Source organism: Lepidochelys olivacea (genome assembly GCF_965140295.1).
Source record: "Lepidochelys olivacea isolate rLepOli2 genome assembly, chromosome: 10".
Taxonomy (NCBI): Eukaryota; Metazoa; Chordata; order Testudines; family Cheloniidae; genus Lepidochelys; species Lepidochelys olivacea.
The window spans coordinates 61,336,740-61,355,350 of record NC_140420.1 but is presented as its reverse complement, the minus strand read 5'-3'; the positions used below and the strand labels follow the sequence as shown (position 1 = coordinate 61,355,350).

The 18,611-nt window shown below is 41.3% G+C and overlaps 1 protein-coding gene across 2 annotated transcripts in view; it reads left to right on the top strand.

Moving 5' to 3' along the window:
* The window catches only part of UNC13C (unc-13 homolog C), a gene marked incomplete at its 5' end in the record, with an annotated part of 390,158 nt that overhangs the window by 76,190 nt on the left and 295,357 nt on the right, over nt 1–18,611 (top strand). For both annotated transcript variants that reach the window (XM_084641195.1, XM_084641194.1), the window contains one exon: nt 14,810–14,888. In XM_084641195.1, the coding sequence (XP_084497321.1) occupies nt 14,810–14,888 (79 nt within the window). The remainder of the gene's footprint in view (nt 1–14,809; nt 14,889–18,611) is intronic.

Genomic DNA, 18,611 nt, shown 5'->3' with positions numbered 1-18,611 from the left:
CCCTCCAAAGGAATGGCTCAGCAGGTGTTCTCCCCTATGTGGTGGGGAGCTCTGTGAGGCAAAGTGGTTGTGAACCCCAGTGTCTTCTGGTGCTGCCACTGAAGCTTCACGCTGCCCCAGGGCAGGGCAAAACTTAACTGCAACAGTCTGGCCCCAAAGTACCAGTCATAGAAACTGGGCCTATAGGTGAAATATTAAGGTTTGAGGGGCATATGTTCTCCTTGAAAAATGGAAAACCACATGCACAATAGTTCCTGGTGCCATTGAAACCAGCCTGGGAGCCACTGATGGGTTGGGCGCACAAGCGGGATGGATTTGATGACAGTCACTTGTGCTTTGCACAGACTGGAGCTTTTGTATTGCTTCCACCTCCAAGTCCAGGTACAGTGAGTTACAATGTTCCAGATGTAATGTGATAGGAACGTGCATCAAATCCTCATCCAAAAAAAGGGGCAAAGTATCATAGTAGACTCGAGGTGGAAGATGGCATTTCTGATGCCAAAACTAGACAAAGCCAACAGGAACAATTTACCTTTACTTTCTCCCCAGTAACTATGGAAATACATACTCTTCCCACACAAGAATCAGGAATTATATACTACATGCTTTGTCATTATTTCATTGGTTAATAAGGCAGAGACACCGTGCTGTTAAGATGCAGCTTTTGCTTTGAAATGAACTATTTACTCTGTATCCAACTGGAAAGACACAGCAGTGTTCAAAAATAATTACAGTACATTGCTGACTCCAGACTAGATAGTGGCTAACTCCCATATGGCTTACATAAAGGCTGACCAAAACTGCAGCCCCTCTTCTCGAGCGAGTCAATGGCTGGTTCTCAGGTGCTCCTCACAAGAAGCATGTAGTGGGCAGAGCGATGGGTTCTGCTACCCTGCCGACTGGGCATCAGATTTGGAGTACGCATGCTTGTCCTGCTTAGCAGTTTATAGACTCCTCCATGCTGAGAAGTGACTGTACCACCCCTTAGTGTGGGCTAAGCACTATTTTAAAAATCTAGCTGTAGTTTGTTCAGTGCTTGTTTGATATTCCATTGCTGGTCCTTTCCTGTCTGGATGAACTGGGTGTTTTAGTCCAAATCAGGGGTGGCCAACCTGAGCCTGAGAAGGATAGCTCTCTCATCATGTTTCTGAATGACTCATGTTAACTGTTGCAAGTGTGTGAGTAAAGTTTGTATTATTATTTTATTATTTATGTGTGTGAGTAAAAAAATTTTTATATGTGTGAGTAAAATTTGAAGGAGCCAAAATTTACCAATAAAAATTTACCATTGCCAAAGAGCCACAATAATATGTCAGCAGCCCCCGATCAGCTCCCCCCATCCCGCTCCCAGGGCCTCCTGCCCACCAGCAGCCCTGCCGATCAGCACCTCCCCCTCCCTCCCCACACCTCCCGATCAGCTGTTTCATGGTGTGCAGGAGGCTCTCGGGGAAGGGGGGCAGAAGCGAGGGCATGGCAGGATCAGGGGAGGGGGCAGGAAGGGATGGAGTGGGGCCAGGGCCTGTGGCAGAGCCCGGGATTGAGCAGTGAGCACCCCCCTGACACATTGGAAAGTTGGCGAATATTAACTTCTGCAGAGCCGCATGTGGCTCCGGAGCCACAGGTTGGCAACCCCTGGTCCAAATAATAAAAAAGACCTCTGGTGTTTTTCCCGCCCAGGTTTAATACAGTTAGAACCTATGTGAATGCCTCTCACAAATGTCATTACCACCCCCTGAGCATTTCAATTAAGCTCTGGAATCTTTAGTCTTTATGATTTGAAGCTGTATCTTCTGACTTGTCTCTGGAGACTTTGAACCCTTTTATTAATGAAGAGACAAATTGAGGATTTGGCCATATTTGTTTAGGAGTACTTTGGATCAGAATTGGCCATTCCCAAATCTAGGACTGTAGCTTGTTTTATTTCTTTTTTCCATCTTCACATTTGCTACTTGTAAAAAGGATTAAAAATAAGTGGAGCTACTATGCGAAACATAAGCCAAGAAAGCTTTCAGGACCTTTGCAAAACAAAGGGTCAAGAACAGGTTTGTTTTTCTGAGAAGGAAGAAAATAAGCAGGGTTTTTTGGGGGGATATGGGGGAGTGGAGGAGAATACAAGAAGCATGTATATTTTTGCTTGCTTTGGATAAGTGCCACTGAATGAACAGTGATTCATTTCCACTTGATACTAGGAAGTGAAAAGGAAATTCAGAGAAATCTGGAATATTACAAATATTTCCCCTTCCACTTAATGTGTGACCTTCGTGATTCCCTTGTAAATCACAGCTTTAATTCTTATTTTAGTAAAGGTAAAAAGTTCTCTTTAAAATGTGTTTAGTTAGGGCTCCATTAACAAACTATCACTTAGGTTCTATCATCCTGTGGAAGAAGAATGAATGTCAACATTCTTTAAAAGGTGACATTTACCAATTAGCATATTAAATGGCATCATTTAAACACTAAAGGGCTGCCAGTTATTCACAGCATGGACTATAAATCATCAAGGTTCATTATATTGTAGAAATATAACCATACAATCAACTAGTTCATTTTCACAAAGTCTGCCATAAACTGTAGTCCTATGTAGTGAAATATTAAAAACAACAGGTTCTGTCTAGAACAAGGGTTCTCAAACTGTGGGTTGGGACCCCATTTTAATGGGGTTGCCAAGGCTGGCATTGGCCCTGGGCCCTAGCAAGTCTGAAGCCCAAGCCCCATCGCCCAGGGCTAAGGTTACATGCTCTGCGTCCAGGACAGAAGCCCTTGGGTTTCAGCTTTGGCCCCCCTGCCCAGGGTGGCAGAGCTTGGGCGGGCTCAGTCTTTAGTCCCCGCTCTGGGGGTTGAGTAGTAATATTTGTTGTAAAAAGGGAGTCATGGTGCAAGAAAGCTTGAGAACCGCTGGTCTAGAATAAATAGTGTATTAAATCAGAAATGTTTAATGGAACTCTCTAGAGGTCTTAGAAATATTGGATCTTTGTGACACAATACACATACATTTTATAATAGAAACAAGAATGGAGAAGTACGGCAATAGCCAGATCTTAAAACCTAGGTACATCACAAGTCTGGACAAAATGATGAGAGAGCGATTCTTCTTCTTTGAAAATATGTAAATATCATCATGTTTCTGAATGACTTATGTTAACTGTTGCAAGTGTGTGAATAAAGTTTGTATTATTATTTTATTATTTATGTGTGTTCCGATGGGCTTAGAGGCCCCTATCAGATATTGCACTAGTCATCTGTAGACATGAAAAAATTTTCCCTGCCTTAAGGAGCTTACAGTCTTGATTTATGACAATATACAGCAAGATAGGTGAAGCAAAAAAGATGGAAATGGGGTTGGGAGGCAGTTAGAAGCAAGTAACAGTTAAACTGTTAGAGGGCTTATTCTTTCACCCTCTCACTTCCCCGGTCCTTCTCGCATGAACAGAAAGCAACACTACCCGAAGTCCGAAGGTGCAAACAATTAGATGGTTATTGGGGTGAACTTCCAGCAAGCTTAACTCCAAGTTCCTTTTTCCTTATTTTCGAATCCAAACTTACTTCCTGTTTGCCCCTAATGTATATAGTAATATTCTTAGCTATACCTTAACTAATTGTTCTACTGAAATTTACCTAACCAATCCTAACATATTGTAACATGATTAGCTAACCAATTATATCCCACTACCCTAATTAACTTACATATAGCAAAATTAATTATACCGCAGACAGAAACAATCACAGAACTAGACAGAGACCATGCAAATAAACAATAGCAAAGTGGGAACTATAATGACAAAACAATACAGAAGTGAGGATTTCACAACTGCATCTATAAAGACATAAGGGTTTCCCAGCTGTGTCTATTGATAAGTGAGTTCTTACCAAACAGAAAACTATCAAACTAAATTTCCTTTTACATCTTCTAGGCTCTTCCCTTTCTCTGGAGGTGATAGATTGGATCACTTTTCGAACAGCCCCAGATTGCCTTATTTCAATATGACTAGTTTGGAATGTGAGGATGTGATCATATGCTTCCCAGTTTATGGCTGCTCCCGCTACTTAGCCAAAGGCCTTAGCTTAAGAACAGGGCCTCAGACTGTCACAGTGTGAGAAGGCCCTTACACAGGCAGACAGTGATTTTGATTCTTTCTTTTATACCTCTATAACTAGCTAAATGATAAACATATACCAAAATTCTTAAAGTATAGGCCTTTACAGACAGGCCTGAATATCTATATCCTTACACTCTACCCCTTTTGGGGGTAGGGGTTTGGGTGATCCTCCTGCCTAGGTATCCCTGGAAAAGCATAGGACATATGGCGAGACACTTTCTGATAGGGCCAGGCATCAAGGTGGAAGGTGTCAATATTCCATCTGTCCCACTGCCCCTTGCGTAGTACCGTGCCCTGTACCTTCTCTGCTACAGGCATACCACATCTTTTCCAATTAGTGTTCCAGACTTCCCATTATAGTGGGCCTAGTACACTGTGGGGGAAAGGGCTTACTACATTACTTATAGATTATAATTAGTGGATGTTCTCTAGAGGGTTATGCCCCCCTTGATTGTTTCCATATGCAATGTAACACAAATACAGTTAATAATACACCAGCTGCTATGATAATCCACGGCAACACTGAGAGTCCTGACCACTGCAGTATGGTCCAACATCCTAGCCACCACCAAAAACACTGCTTCTCCTCCTTTGATAGGGTTAACATTTTGTCAATGCCATCCTGTAGTGTATATTGTAAGTGTGTCCAACTGTTGGCACTTGGAGCAAGTTGCTCTTGTAATCTTTGTGTACTTTTGTCCATACTGTGTCTCCATTGAATATCCATGGTGAAATTTGGTATTGTCCAAACCAATTCAACTACTTGGTATGGCATGGGGTAGTAGGTGCTGGTTCGATTGTTTACAACGATTAAATCCACTGGTCCATTGATGCACCATAGTCCAGGTGGCAGTGTATAGAAGTTCATAATTTGGTCATACACTGGAAGGATTTTGCCTCCTAGTGTTATATTGCAGGATTGCATACATTCCCACAGAATACACCATACCCCATGTATATTACCCCTAAATGCCCCCCCTTTGCAACAGGCCATTGATCCTGCTCCTCCATAGTCAGAGGAGAGAGGCACATCCATATTCCTCCTCTGGATATTCAACTGCTTAATGTGATGACAGTCCAATTTACCCCATTCCATCCCTCCTACCACCTATTTCCTAGTAGCTCCCAATGCACTCCTCCTTCCCTAGTTACTCCCATAGTGTTCAAGGGGACCACCTTATTTGCATTTCCTTCCCATGGTATCCTAGTAACAATTACACAAGAACTGTCCCCACAGGTTGGGGCTGTTATTTTTCAGGTAGATGGTATGTGTTTGCAATTGTGGATAAATTTGGGCTAGCCTCCCCATTTAACACTGAAGGCCATTGTTCTGACCAAGCATCTCTCATAATATCCATTAACATTATTAACTGAGCATTTTGAATACCTAAACACACTTCTCCCCATGTTAATCTTCTGAAGCCATCCCCCACCATGTCACCAGATCTCCTGCCCAATGAGTTAACTGCAAGTTTACCTCTACTGCTGTCCTCCACCCTATGGCAACTGCTGATAGTTGGTGTGCTATTAATTCATTAATTTGTTGTTGAAATCTTATGTTTTGGCTTACTAATTGTTTGGTTACCCACTCATCCCCCAGATTCCACGTATCCAGCATAGTGTTCCCCGCTGCCCACAATCCCCTTTTCCGACAACGATTCCAGGTGTGTCCCCTCACCCACCCTTTGAATTGTTGTTTCAATACTTTTATGAACATACTACAATTAGGAGGAATTTGGTCCACTCACCACTCCTTGCGGCGTACCACCCCTGTAAAAGAGTGAAAGGACACATTAAAAAGTGCTGGCTGCACCCACAATGGCTCCCATACATTTGCTTGCCGGGAATATTCTTGGCTCCAGGCTGTGGCCACTTTAAATTTGGATTCTTCCAACTTGGCATCCACATCACCGGTAGGGTTATATTCTATAAAATGGTTAACTCATCATACACCCAGCGTCCCAAAGGGAATTTTACGCCCAATGTATATTTACATAATAATTACATCTTCGGGGATTATCTTCCATGGAAGTACCATTGTGGTTACATATGGTAACATCCTAAGTGTGGGGCCCTATTTTCCCAAAGGGGTTTGTTTGCTCCAGGAGACCAAGTCCAGATGTTCAATATTAGAATATAATATGACAGCGTTTCCTGGGTTGATATTGCAATGTTTAGAAGTCTGATACAATCAGTTTCATTTCTGTATTCTGAAGTTTAGTAGAATGCATTGTTAAGTAGCATTTAGTCATCCGAGAGAGCAAGAGGTATAAAGATGACCAGTTTTCAAAAGAATTGTAACATCGCTTCCTCTTGTTTTCAGAATCTTTTTTTTTCCCTGCAGGGCTTTAAGGAGTATGCTTTATCCTATGTCCAAGTGACTTTTGAAGTTTCCTTAATATCTCTGTGTTAAATTGTTTGGTCTATTCTTGCTAAGGGCAAGATCTTTCATCTATTGTCTCATTTTTCTCTGATGGATAAGGATCATGTTGCAAGCATCCTTAAAAATGATTATGTTGTTTAGATTATCTCTTGGATAACTTTACTTCTGTACGTATAGGGAAGTTCAAGTAATGCCACAAATATTAAGGTAAACTTGTCTATTTAGCTAAAGCAAATGATCAAAACCATAGTGACCACCATAGACTACTTTTAGTCCATTTACAATTATGTGTTTAGGCTTGCTTTTACCTGAGTCAGGCGTTAACATTTTATTTTAACTGGTGTGATGCACTCTGATACATTCCTGTACTTTACAGGTCCCATGAAAGTGTCAGAAGCCATGCAAGTGTGATAAATGGGGAAAGAGGTAATTTAGAAGAGGCAGTTAGATAGCCATCTTGCCAGGAGGCGTGGCCGGCTGTTATGCTCAAAGCCTAGAGTTTATGAATAGAAAAACAACAAAATTGTAAACATAATTATAGCAAGAGCAAAACAACTTCCAATTCATCCAAATTGTAATATGAGAAATGAATTTGACAATACAAATAACAGTTACCCAAATGACAAGAGAGCAGTAAACACTTTCTGGTTTTAATAATCTTGCATATGCAAATCATTGTATGTAGTCCTGGCCTCGCTTATTTAGGTACCTGGAAGGTCTCTCTAAAAGAGCCTTATTGCTTACTGTTATTGCTACCTAGGCCCTATTGACCTGAAAACACCCTCCACAGCTGGCTGACCTATTCAGAGAGAAAGGTTGGCCTGCCACAGAAGCTGGAAAAGAAAAGAGCGGAGCTAAACACAGCCTCAATTTGAGACTCCATATATGAGGCTGCTGATGTTCTTATTTCCATTCTTGACTTCCAGGATTTTTCCTCCTGGCTGCATTAAATCTCCTCAGATGTATCATGGTTTTACAGGGGGAAAGACAGCTTGGTGTTGTGGTGACATTTTCTCTACAGTCACTGGAACTCTGTGAGAAATGCTTCTCTCTCCCTCTTTATCACAACTTTGTTTTTTTTCCCTTTAAATATCTTGGGGGCATGCAGACTCCTTTCAGCTTTCTGGCATTCTGTTGGCTAGGGAAGAACAAGTCCTTACATTGTGGTGCTTTGGGATTCCCCGTTCATACTCCATGCAATCTCTGGTGTTTGAGAAAAGGGATAATGTGATGTAGCTAAACAAGTATGGCTGGAGAGGAGACAGCACAATATCTCTCACAATCACAACTTGCATTTGTGGCTGCGAAACCCAGTAGGCCATCAGGTTTCCATGGGCCAACATCTGTGTGGGTAATCACAATTAGATCAAGCTTAAAGCTTTTAAAGGCAGTGTTTACCCACGGTTGTTTTTCGTTTTTACCGTAGCACCTAAGGGCCCTAGTCATGGACCAGGACACCCTTATGCTGAGTGCTGTACAAACACAGAACGAAAGATGGTTCCTGGCCTCTGAAGAGTTTACACTCTAAATAGACCTGACAGATACTGGGTGGGGGAAGGGGTATAACACACAAGTACAGTAACATATGTGATGGCAGCAGTGTCATGTTAGTTCCAAAATTGGTTTATATATATGTGGGGACTTAGGAGGGGATAAGCTAAAGCAATGGGAGAAAAAGGGCAGGTGAGGGGGATGGGGAGAAGGGGTAAGAGGAGTTACAGTGACATGAAGAGACTGTGTGGGAGGGGGAGATTTGAAGAAAACACCCAATCAGCACAGGGCATAGAAAATTCAGTCAAAGTACAGAAAGTTCTCCAAAGGAGCAAAGTTCCCTGCTTTGGCTGCTTCAGCCCCTACTGGTGGAGTCTCTGGCTGACTCCTCTTTGCAGCTTTTTCTGTACTTGAACAACTTAGAAACTGGACAGTCACATTAATACACCAGAGAGAGATGAAACAGTGTATCTGAAGTTCATTTCTTGCCACTAGAATTGGAAATTGTAACCATGATTTACCTTGGAAGATAATCAGAAAAGTAACGGCAAAACTATCTCCGCCTAGTTCAACTATCAGTACCATAGGTTTCAGAGTAGCAGCCGTGTTAGTCTGTATTCGCAAAAAGAAAAGGAGTACTTGTAGCACCTTAGAGACTAACCAATTTATTTGAGCATAAGCTTTCGTGAGCTACAGCTCAATGCATCCGATGAAGTGAGCTGTAGCTCACGAAAGCTTATGCTCAAATAAATTGGTTAGTCTCTAAGGTGCCACAAGTATTTCTTTTCTTTTTATCAGTACCATAGGTACCCTGAAGTCATGTTTGGTTACTTTGGTGCAAAAACAAGTACTTCTGTATTGTGCTATCAGTACACAACAGGAGCACAGTGTGCTGGATTCTGTTCTGGTTCATGAATCAACAAAATCATTGAGCTACACTCTTTATTATTGTTGATGGATTTTGATTTTGAGGTCCCATATTGAATTTGAAGTTACTGATATGGAAAAGTAGGCATGTTTAATCTGGAAGGATAAATAGGGAATGCCCCTCCAAAAATCCTATTTAGTTATTTTTGTTGAATATACTTGCAGTTGAGTTTGATCAGTATATATTAAAAGTGAAATGTCAAACTGTTTTCTAAACCCCCAAAACTACATTTAAGCATTTGCAGAATATTGGTTTGGCAATAAGCTAACGTGATCACACTGTAAGCTAAAACTTGTCTTTTAGCTAAGCAATTCTAATTTCTTTTCTGGATGCATAAAGATTCTGGATCATTTCTCCAAGTTTCTGCTTCATTAACTGTTAACTTACAGGAAGAAGCAGGTCACATCCCTTAAAACACTAATTAACCTGTGATATCATCTAGGATGTGAAATGATTATATAATCAGAGCATTTGCCACACATCCATTGTGTATTGCTGATTTAATAATGTAGGAGTGATGGAAACTTCCTGCAAAACCTTGTCCATTGAGCTAAATAATAAACCTCAGAGCTTAAAGGCAGCACACAGGAGGAAACCCTGCCAGCATTCTTGGTTCACGAAACTCCCGGAGTTCACAGACCTTTATGAAGCTTTCTCCTGAGAAAACAGCATTTTGAAAAGCTTGAATGATACCTGTCAGTTTATTCTGTGGTTCAATCTTGCAAGGTATCAGGGGCCTCTTGTGAGTTGCTGAGTGGCATTAAACACTGAGGGATTGGGGCGGCACTCCAGCCCCTGCAAGGTCAGACTGCCAAGTCCTACAGATTTGGTTTGTGTACAGTTCTAAATAAGGAAATTGTAAAAGAAACAGCCTGACTTCGCCTTCATTTCAGAACTGTGTTATGAACCAAACCATATCACATATACTTTCATAGTTTCATAGTCTTCCTTGCAAGAAAGGAGTGAAGTTTCATTGTCAAAGAGGATTTGCCTGATGAATATCAATGCTAGAGGAGACCTAAACAGTCTTATGCCTGAAAATCAGATTCACTCTCCAGTTATCTTGAAAGCCTTGTCTATTTTGTCTTCCCTTTCAATTTCAAGCAAAGGGGAAGCATCAGCTTTTTAAAAAAATAGTTGGGGGAAAAAAGGAGTAGAAAAGGAAAGAAACTATTAATAATCAGAGCCTCTAAGAAGCATCAATATCCATAAATTATGAGGGGTTTGCACTAGGCTTTCATCATGTCACTTTTTAGAGCCATATGAAAGAGTTGAAGAAGAAAATAGAACTTGCAGTCAGATATCTTTAGGGGTTTTTTCCCTAGAAAACAAAAATTATTTACAGTTTGGAATATTAAAGTAGTTAGAGCTGGATGAGCTACTGTTAGGATCTGATCCCAAACCTGCTGAAGTCTAGGAAAAGATTCTCATAGATTTCATTATGCTTTGGATTAGATACTTAGATTTTTAGAGTCAGATACTAATCTCATTTATACCAGTGCAAATCCAAATAGTCTTCACTGAAGTCAATGGAATTATTCAGATTTAAGGGGGTGAAATGATTGTATCGCCTGGCCCTTAGCCTGTTACCTAAGAGCTGAATGTCTGTTACCTTGTAAAGAATGATGCTCAAAATGTCTTTATGTACTACTAGGTGGGAGGGGAGATTATCTTTGTCCCCTATGGGATTTTCCTCTGTGTCAACAGATCCAGCTGTACAACAACCATCTGACTTTTGAGCTTTATTATCTGACAGCTCTGGTGAGTTCTCCTTAGAATTCACACAGGGGAACGGGGAATCAATGGGATCTAGCTTAGCTTCCCTGGTCGCTTCCCCATAGAGCCTGGATTTTAGCACATGTGGCCCTAGCTGCTTTAGTCTCTCTCAGAAGTTCTTGACTCTATGACTGTTTGGTGGAGTTGGGAGAGTGACTGGAGTGGGGGAAGGTGTGGAGAAAAGGGATTAGGTAATGGAAAGGTCCCAGCAGAACACTGGAATGTATGCTGAATTACTGAACTATAGGCCTTCTGCTCTCTTGAAACTGACACATGCAGGGACCCCTGCCTGAGCTCTGGACAGCAGCAGTGTGTATGGAAGTGCCCTTCTGTCCCTGAGCCCTCGAAGCTCTGTTTGGAGCAGACAGCCCTGGGGAGAGGGAGTTATGCAGAGGGGGCCGGCCAACTGCCAATGGAGTTGAATGGCTAATTTATATTTTTTAAAGGTGTGGACAATGGTAGGGAGAGGGGCAACTGGGGATAGTTTGTGTGGAAGGGGGAAGTCTGACATTAATCCATAAACTAATAGACAGTGAGGTCATCTTCTCCAGAGGCAGAAGAGGGAAATATTAAGGGAGCATAGAAGCATATGTCTTGATAGGGATTTTTTAAGGGACAATTTGAAAATAAGCGTGTGTGATTATGATCCAAGAAGCCACTCAAATGGTAAACCTATGTAAGCCATGTGATCTTATCACTGTTACCCTCCTCCTTGCTGAGTTTTACAACTCCAGGCAGAAGAAAGAGATAAGTAGTTGTGCACATGCATTCCTAAAGTTATACAGAAGCTATCCATGTGACTGCTGAGGGAAGATGCACAGTTACAGAAGAACAGAGAGCTCAAATGATGGTCATGTGCTGAAGGATGAAGAGCTAATAAAGTAGTCTCCATGCTTGCACAAATGAAGCAGTGGTTCTGTTCTTGTCAGCACCTTATATACTGTGACAGAGTCAGACCAGAAGAATATAAGAGAGTGCTGGAAGGCAGATACATCAGCCTTCAGAATGAGCAGACCCTTGTTCCCTGGATAGCCAAACAAAGGTGACTCCAGGCCAATTAAGACACCTGATGCCAATTAACCAGTTAAGGTGATTAGGCTAATGAGGACAGCTGGAACCAATCAAGGTCCCACTTATACTGTTTAAAAGCTCTCCTTCCAGTGCCCTCTAGGAGGCTGAGGTGAAAGGAGCTGGAGGAGAAGAAGCATTGCTGAATCCTGAGATAAGGGTGAAGCTAGGAAAAGGGGACCATGGGGGAAGTGGCCCAGGGAATCAAAGAGGTGTCAGTGGTGAAGGGAAAGCCACCAACATCTGCTAACATAAGGGTCCCTGGGCTGGAACTTGGAATAAAAGGCGGGCCCAGGTTCCCCCCCCCTATGCTCTACAGAGATCCCCTGGAGAAGGGAGTCAGGACTCAGTCCAGGCAGGAGGTCAAAGTGCGCCTACCGAGCTATGGAGCAACAGAGACTGTGGGGTATTCCCCCTTCCCATCTCCCACACTGGCTGGTGATGAAAGTAACTCTATAGGCTGTCACTCTTGCCACTGCACTGAGAAAGGGAGGTCACATTGGGGCCTTATTGAGTTTCTGAGGCCACTGAAACTTCCCAGAAGTGCGGGACCCACCAATACAGGCTCAGGGCTTTGTCACAATACATATTTGTGTATAACATTAACATTATTAATCCAGTCAGTGCACTCCAGGGATATTTGTTATATAGCTAAAGTTCATGAGTATGGCCCACTGGCATATTTCATGTGACACAACAGTCTGTCTAAACGTGTAAGATTCCTTATTGTGTACCAGGCAAGATCTCAATGGGTTAAACCATTTGACACAGGTTAAGTAGGATGCATTTCTCCTATTCATCCAAAAGTCCAGCTGAACTTATTTTTCCCCCCAGAAAATCCTTCGAACAGTACTTAGTAGAAGAAGGTAGGTAAGTAGAAGGTACTAGGTAGAAGAAGCTGAAGAAGCTCTTTCTCATAATAGGATACATGGTTTCAGAAGCAGTGGGGCTTGTGCTAGCAGGACATGGAAATCTTGAATATTCCATATCCGTATCTATAGTTGGAAATTCACTGTACATTAATAAAACTAAGCACAAAAAAATAAATCCACCCATGGCCAGATCAGTTAGGGAATCATGTTATTTGATTTTTAGTATTATCTAGGCATTGCATGATATGTTCTGAATTGTAGAAGTGCAGTATACTAATCTGGCATATTTTGAGACCAGTTAAAAGGAAAGAAGTTGAATAGGGCTTGGGTTAATGATTAGTCTAAAGGCATAAATGTCTGTTACCATTCTTAGATCTTTTATTCAAGTTCAGGTGAAAAATTAGACTTTACCAGGAAAGGACAGTTCCCATCCCCCAGTCTAGTGCAACTTATTATTTTCATAACAAAAATTATTGGTGGCCAAGCCCATTCACCTTGATGAGGTTTCTGAACAAAGGAATCCTGTCACACAAGATAATAGACCCACTTTATTTTAAGTTTCCAATAATTTCAGATTAATTTGCTATTCATAGAAACAGCACAGAATTAATTTGTCATTCATGTGCACCTGCCCATTCTTTTGACTTACACTTCATTTCAGTGTTGGTTACAAATCCGCCCTGTTTTACAGAGGGCCTGATTGTGGCTTTGTTGGGTGAGAATGCCACACACTTGGTCCTGGTTTATTAATTTCTAACCTTTTATTTGAACCAAAAGCTTGCCTTGTGATTACAATTACTATTAAAGTAAGGAATAACAGACATACCAAAAAAGATAGTGACTTTCTCCTGGCACGTAGGCAGGTCATGATTGATTTCTCCTATGGTAGTTTGATTACCCCTTACAATTTACCACATTTTGTACACATTCAAATTACATTTTCATTAATTCTCTTCCAATCACCATTAAGAATTATGAATATTACATATCTTGTGCAATTCTCCATATACATGCATAAACTTCAGTTGGCGTAACTTTTGCTGTCCTCGCTATTTTCATGTTGTTATTTCTCTTTTGTAGTTGGTTTGTTGCAACTGATCATGCACTAATAAAGCATGCTTAACCAGACCACTTTTACCCTTTGCTTTGCATAGGATCTTTTGCGACTTTCCTGTTTTTCTCGAATTGCCCTTTGGCAGTTCATTTTTGTGTATCTGTTGTCCTTCAATCTAAGCACATCCTGTGGTCAAAACATCCCCCTTTGTCTTATGCAATCTACCCACACCAGTTTTGTACTGCATGTATGAAGTGGCCATGGGCTTTTCCTGTAATTTTTTTTAAGGTACATTCTGATATACATGTGTATATACAAGGTTTAAATGTTTGCGTGAATAGAGATATCAAACTGAGCATAAGAAAACACTCCAAATACTAATGATATGGCCAATAAATCAATATTAAAAAGTTACAGTCAGAATTATTTACTGCATTAGATATTGTGTTTTCTGCAGTCCCATTCTAACACATCAAAAGATTTTATTGCATATACTCAGAATTCTTTATATAGTTGTACTGTCTGAATGACAACAGCCTGCATTTCAATACCGTTTGGTATGTGGGATCTCAAAGCCCCAAATGTTTACAACTATAATTGATTAAGCCTTACCAGACTCTGTGTTGTGGTGAACTATTACGATACTCGCTATACAACTGGGTAAAATGGGGCACAGAAGTTAATTGTTTGTTTTGCTTAATGTATCCAGCTTCTCAAGGGGAGAGCTAGGAAGAGATCAAGAGTCCTGACTCTCAGTCCATGCCTCTGTTCACTAAAACTTACTTTTCATAAATTTGAAAAATTACTGCTGCTGTCAACCATTAGAATGTTAATTTTGCTTTTAACTATGTGTAACCCACACACCTCCTGGGTGTGGTGTTCTGTCCCATCTAGTGGCACCGAGACCACTTAGAGAGAGAGAGAGAGCAAATGAGTCTGCTCTACAGCCTTAGCTAACAGTCAGTTGGCTTTTAGCTCATGCGATAGAGGCGCATGCATTAAGTGTCAGAGGTCTGTCGGTGGTACATATGTACAGATTAGTCATATTGTAGCAGGGAATACGGTAAACAAACAATGTCCTTAAAGATGCAAACTCCTAAACTCAAGCCTTCCCCCCCACCCCCTTTATGTTCCCTTAAGGCCTGGCCGTGGACTGTATGGAATTGACAGCATGCCAGACCTGCGTAGAAAGAAAAGTTTTCCCATCGTTCGAGATGTGGTGAGTAACCTCTGATACCAAAAAACTATTGATTCATTGGAAAATTATCTCTAGCTCTTTCATGTAATGGCTACTGTGTTTGTGATTAACTGTGTACCCTGCAACTGTTATATGGAAAATAGGGTTTAGGAAGATGGATCTAGACCAGGGGTGGGCAAACTATGGCCCGGGGGCCAGATCCAGCCCGCCAGCCATTTTAATCCTGCCCTCGAGCTGCTGCTGGGGAGCGGGGACTGGGGCATGCCCCACTTCGGTGCTCCGGTGCTCCAGCCAGAGAGCAGGGTTGGGGGCCACTCCATGTGGTTCCCGGAAGCAGCGGCATGTCCTTCCTCCAGCTCCTACATGTAGGGGCAGCCAGGGGGCTCCTCTCTGCACGCTGCCCCCGCCCCAAGCATCACCCCCTCAGCTCCTATTGAAACCGCAGCCAATGGGAGCTGTGGGGGTGGTGCCTCTGGACGGGGCAGTGCGCAGAGCTGCTTGGCTGCACCTCCGCATTGGAGCCGGAGGGGATACATGCTGTTGCTTCCAGGAGACACTTGAGGTAAGCGCCACCTGGAGCCTGCACCCCTGAGCCTCCCCCTGTGCCCCATCCCTGATCCCCCTCCTGCCCTACAAACCCCTTGATCCCAGCCCAGAGCACCCTCCTGCACCCCAAATTCCTCATCCCCAGTCCCACCCCAGAGCCTGCACCCCCAGTCGGAGCCCTTACCCCACCCCCGTGCACCCCAACCCCCTGCCCCAGCCCTGATCCCCCTCCTGCCCTCTGAACTCCTTGGTCCCAGCCCGGAGCACCCTCCTACACCCCAAACTCCTCATTCCCAGCCCCACCCCAGAGCCTGCACCCCCAGCCGGAGCCCTCCCCCGCCCCAGCCTGGAGCCTCCTGCCACACCCTGAACTCCTCATTTCTGGCCCCACCCGAGCCCTCACCCCCTCCTGCACCCCAACCCCAATTTTATGGGCATTCATGGCCCGCCATATAATTTCTATTTGGCTCTTGGGCCAAAACGTTTGCCTACCCATGATCTAGACCAAAGTAAGATCTGGTAATTATGAGTTACTAAATATGATTATATTTCACTTAATATCTACATTTGATTTGAGCTGAAATTATTAATAGAATCAGATAATACCTGAGCGTGCATCTGTGTGTACCATATGGGTAATAAACTATTCAACATAATGCCAAAATAGCTAATGAACACAGCTGTTATTCAGTGCTTGGGATACTGATTTGTTTGACTTATTGTGCAAGTGAAAGAGGAAAAACAGACATGTTTTAAAATCCTATATTTAAAATGATTTAAAGATTTATCTATAGTTTTATTATAACATGATGGGATCTGTTACCTTAGCAACCCTTATTACTTAGCAATAGTAATCTAGGCAAAAAATCATGACAGCAAGGGGAAAAGAATTTTAATTCTGTGACCTCTGATTTATGGCGAGTTTAGTCGAGGTTAAGTAGAAATCTTTCAGCTCTGAACAATATTAATTGCTATTCAAGTTTCCTTGAAGAGCCTCATGAACAATTCCTCAAGTTTCATAAATGAGTGGCATCTGCTGAAATAAATGGGTTTAACAGTAGTTATTAAAAGGTTAACCTTAACCAAGTTACCACATTGTATTACTTCAGATACCACAGTTATTTTCTGTACTGGGAAATAACTGCACTATCTCAGATGTCACAAGAATGGTTTCTTTTAAAGCAGAATTATGTACCTTTTAATGAGGAATAATGATAATGACATATCGTGGACAATCCACTGTTGATTAAAATATATAGTCAATTGATTAACAACACTTATGGTTCATTATTAAAAATATTTAAGAGACCAAATAACCAAGCGTAGCCAAATTTATTGCTTAAAAACAAAGCAGTGCAATACAAAAAGTAGACAAACGTACCCTCCTTTTGGGAAGCAATTCTTATCTTGCAGCATATTCACCTTCCACAGGTCTGCTTCCAAGATACACCCTCAAGATCACCTGTATTTTTATAATAGGGTTTTTTGACAATTATAAACCCCTTTATATGCCATTGAAGATTCAACCCCCAATTCCAATTTGTTTCTCTTATACCATGGGGTACTCCACTTATCTTTTGTTTTGGACACAGTTTTCTAGGTACTAATCGTTGAGAAGGCATCTCCTAAGCTTGTACCAAGGGCAGATCATGTATCTTGTCTTTTACAAGTCTCATATTCGCTAACGCCAAAAGCTATGTTTAGCTTTGTAGACTGGGATATCTATCTCTTGGTATAAGTGAGCAAAAGTGTTAACATCATTGCCCACATGCTGAATATATGGTGCACCCTATGCCTAACATATGTATTGGTTAGCACCACAAACCATGAATTGTTTACTAAAGAAATTCATGAAACATTTCAGTAAATCAGAAATGTGATGTATTGAAATCAGGAAAATTTAATGATTGAAATTCACAGGGGGAAAAAGTGAACTTTTTCAGATCAATGATAAAGTGACAGTAATATGCTCATCTCTGTCAGAGAAACCCAGTATCCTGGAGAATCAGCTTCAGAATGAACATGCTGTTTGAAAATACAGAGACAGTTGAAAATAACTAAGCTCTACCAAAAACATGGTGCTTCTACTATGTCACCAAAAACCGGATTCATCTTTTTTTAATTGAACATTAGATGATAGCTGCAGAGCTCTTTAAAAATATTTTCCTAGTGAAAGTTATCACTGCCAGCTCAGAAATGACTGTATCCCTTAGTAATGTGGTGGTTAAACTAATACCTGTCTTTTTTTATTACTATTGTAAATAACTGTATGCATAAATGTCACTCATGTGCCTACAAACAGGAAAAAATGAATTATGGAATATCAGATGGGGAATGAAAGAATGCCATTAAGTATTTTTACATGTGTCAATATGATTATCTGTGAATCCTTCAGAAATGTGGAAATAATAATGCTAGAAATGCTTGCTGCTCAGCTGCTTTGACACTGATCAATGTACATATCGTTGTTTGACAGCTTTCAGATAGTAAATCTCCCTAATTATTAATACTCTCTCTAATTTCTTCCATATCACCACTGGATTTGTAAGGCTATGGTAAGTGCTTTTATACCAGTGAATGTTCTGAAATGTCATAGTCTAAAGGATTTCACAATTGTCACATTTCATGCTGACCTTTAATTGCAAATTAGAAATGCTGCTTTATGAGCAAGATGTTAATCCTAAATGAGGATATGGTTTATGAAAGTAGCCATCTGTTGAATAATAATTTTAAAATTACTAGAAATTAAAATATGTACGTATCCTTTTTAAAAAGTGTTTAAATTAAAAAGCTTCCAGTTACAAATGGAAACAAGCAGATAACTTAAGGCCCAATCCTGCCAGGCACAGAGCACCTTCTCATGTGGTATATAGGATCTTTAATGGAAGTTGAGTATGTTCAGCACCTTGAAATTGACGTTGATTTAAATTGATTTTGAATTATTTGGACAATTTGGAAAAAACTTGTTTTTCCAAAATAAATCAACTTTCTGTGCAGTGTAGCAAGAGCTATGCTGTGTATTTGATATTACATCATGTAGAAAATCTGTTTTTTCCAGGCCCTATTTCTGGGGAATCTCCCCATCTGCTTTCCCAGTCTCTGCACCTTCTCTTTTGTCCCCACTGGAAAACACAGTGTTGGCTTAGAATGAACAGCAAGTAAGATGTAATAAGAGAATTCTGCCTGAGTAATCAATCT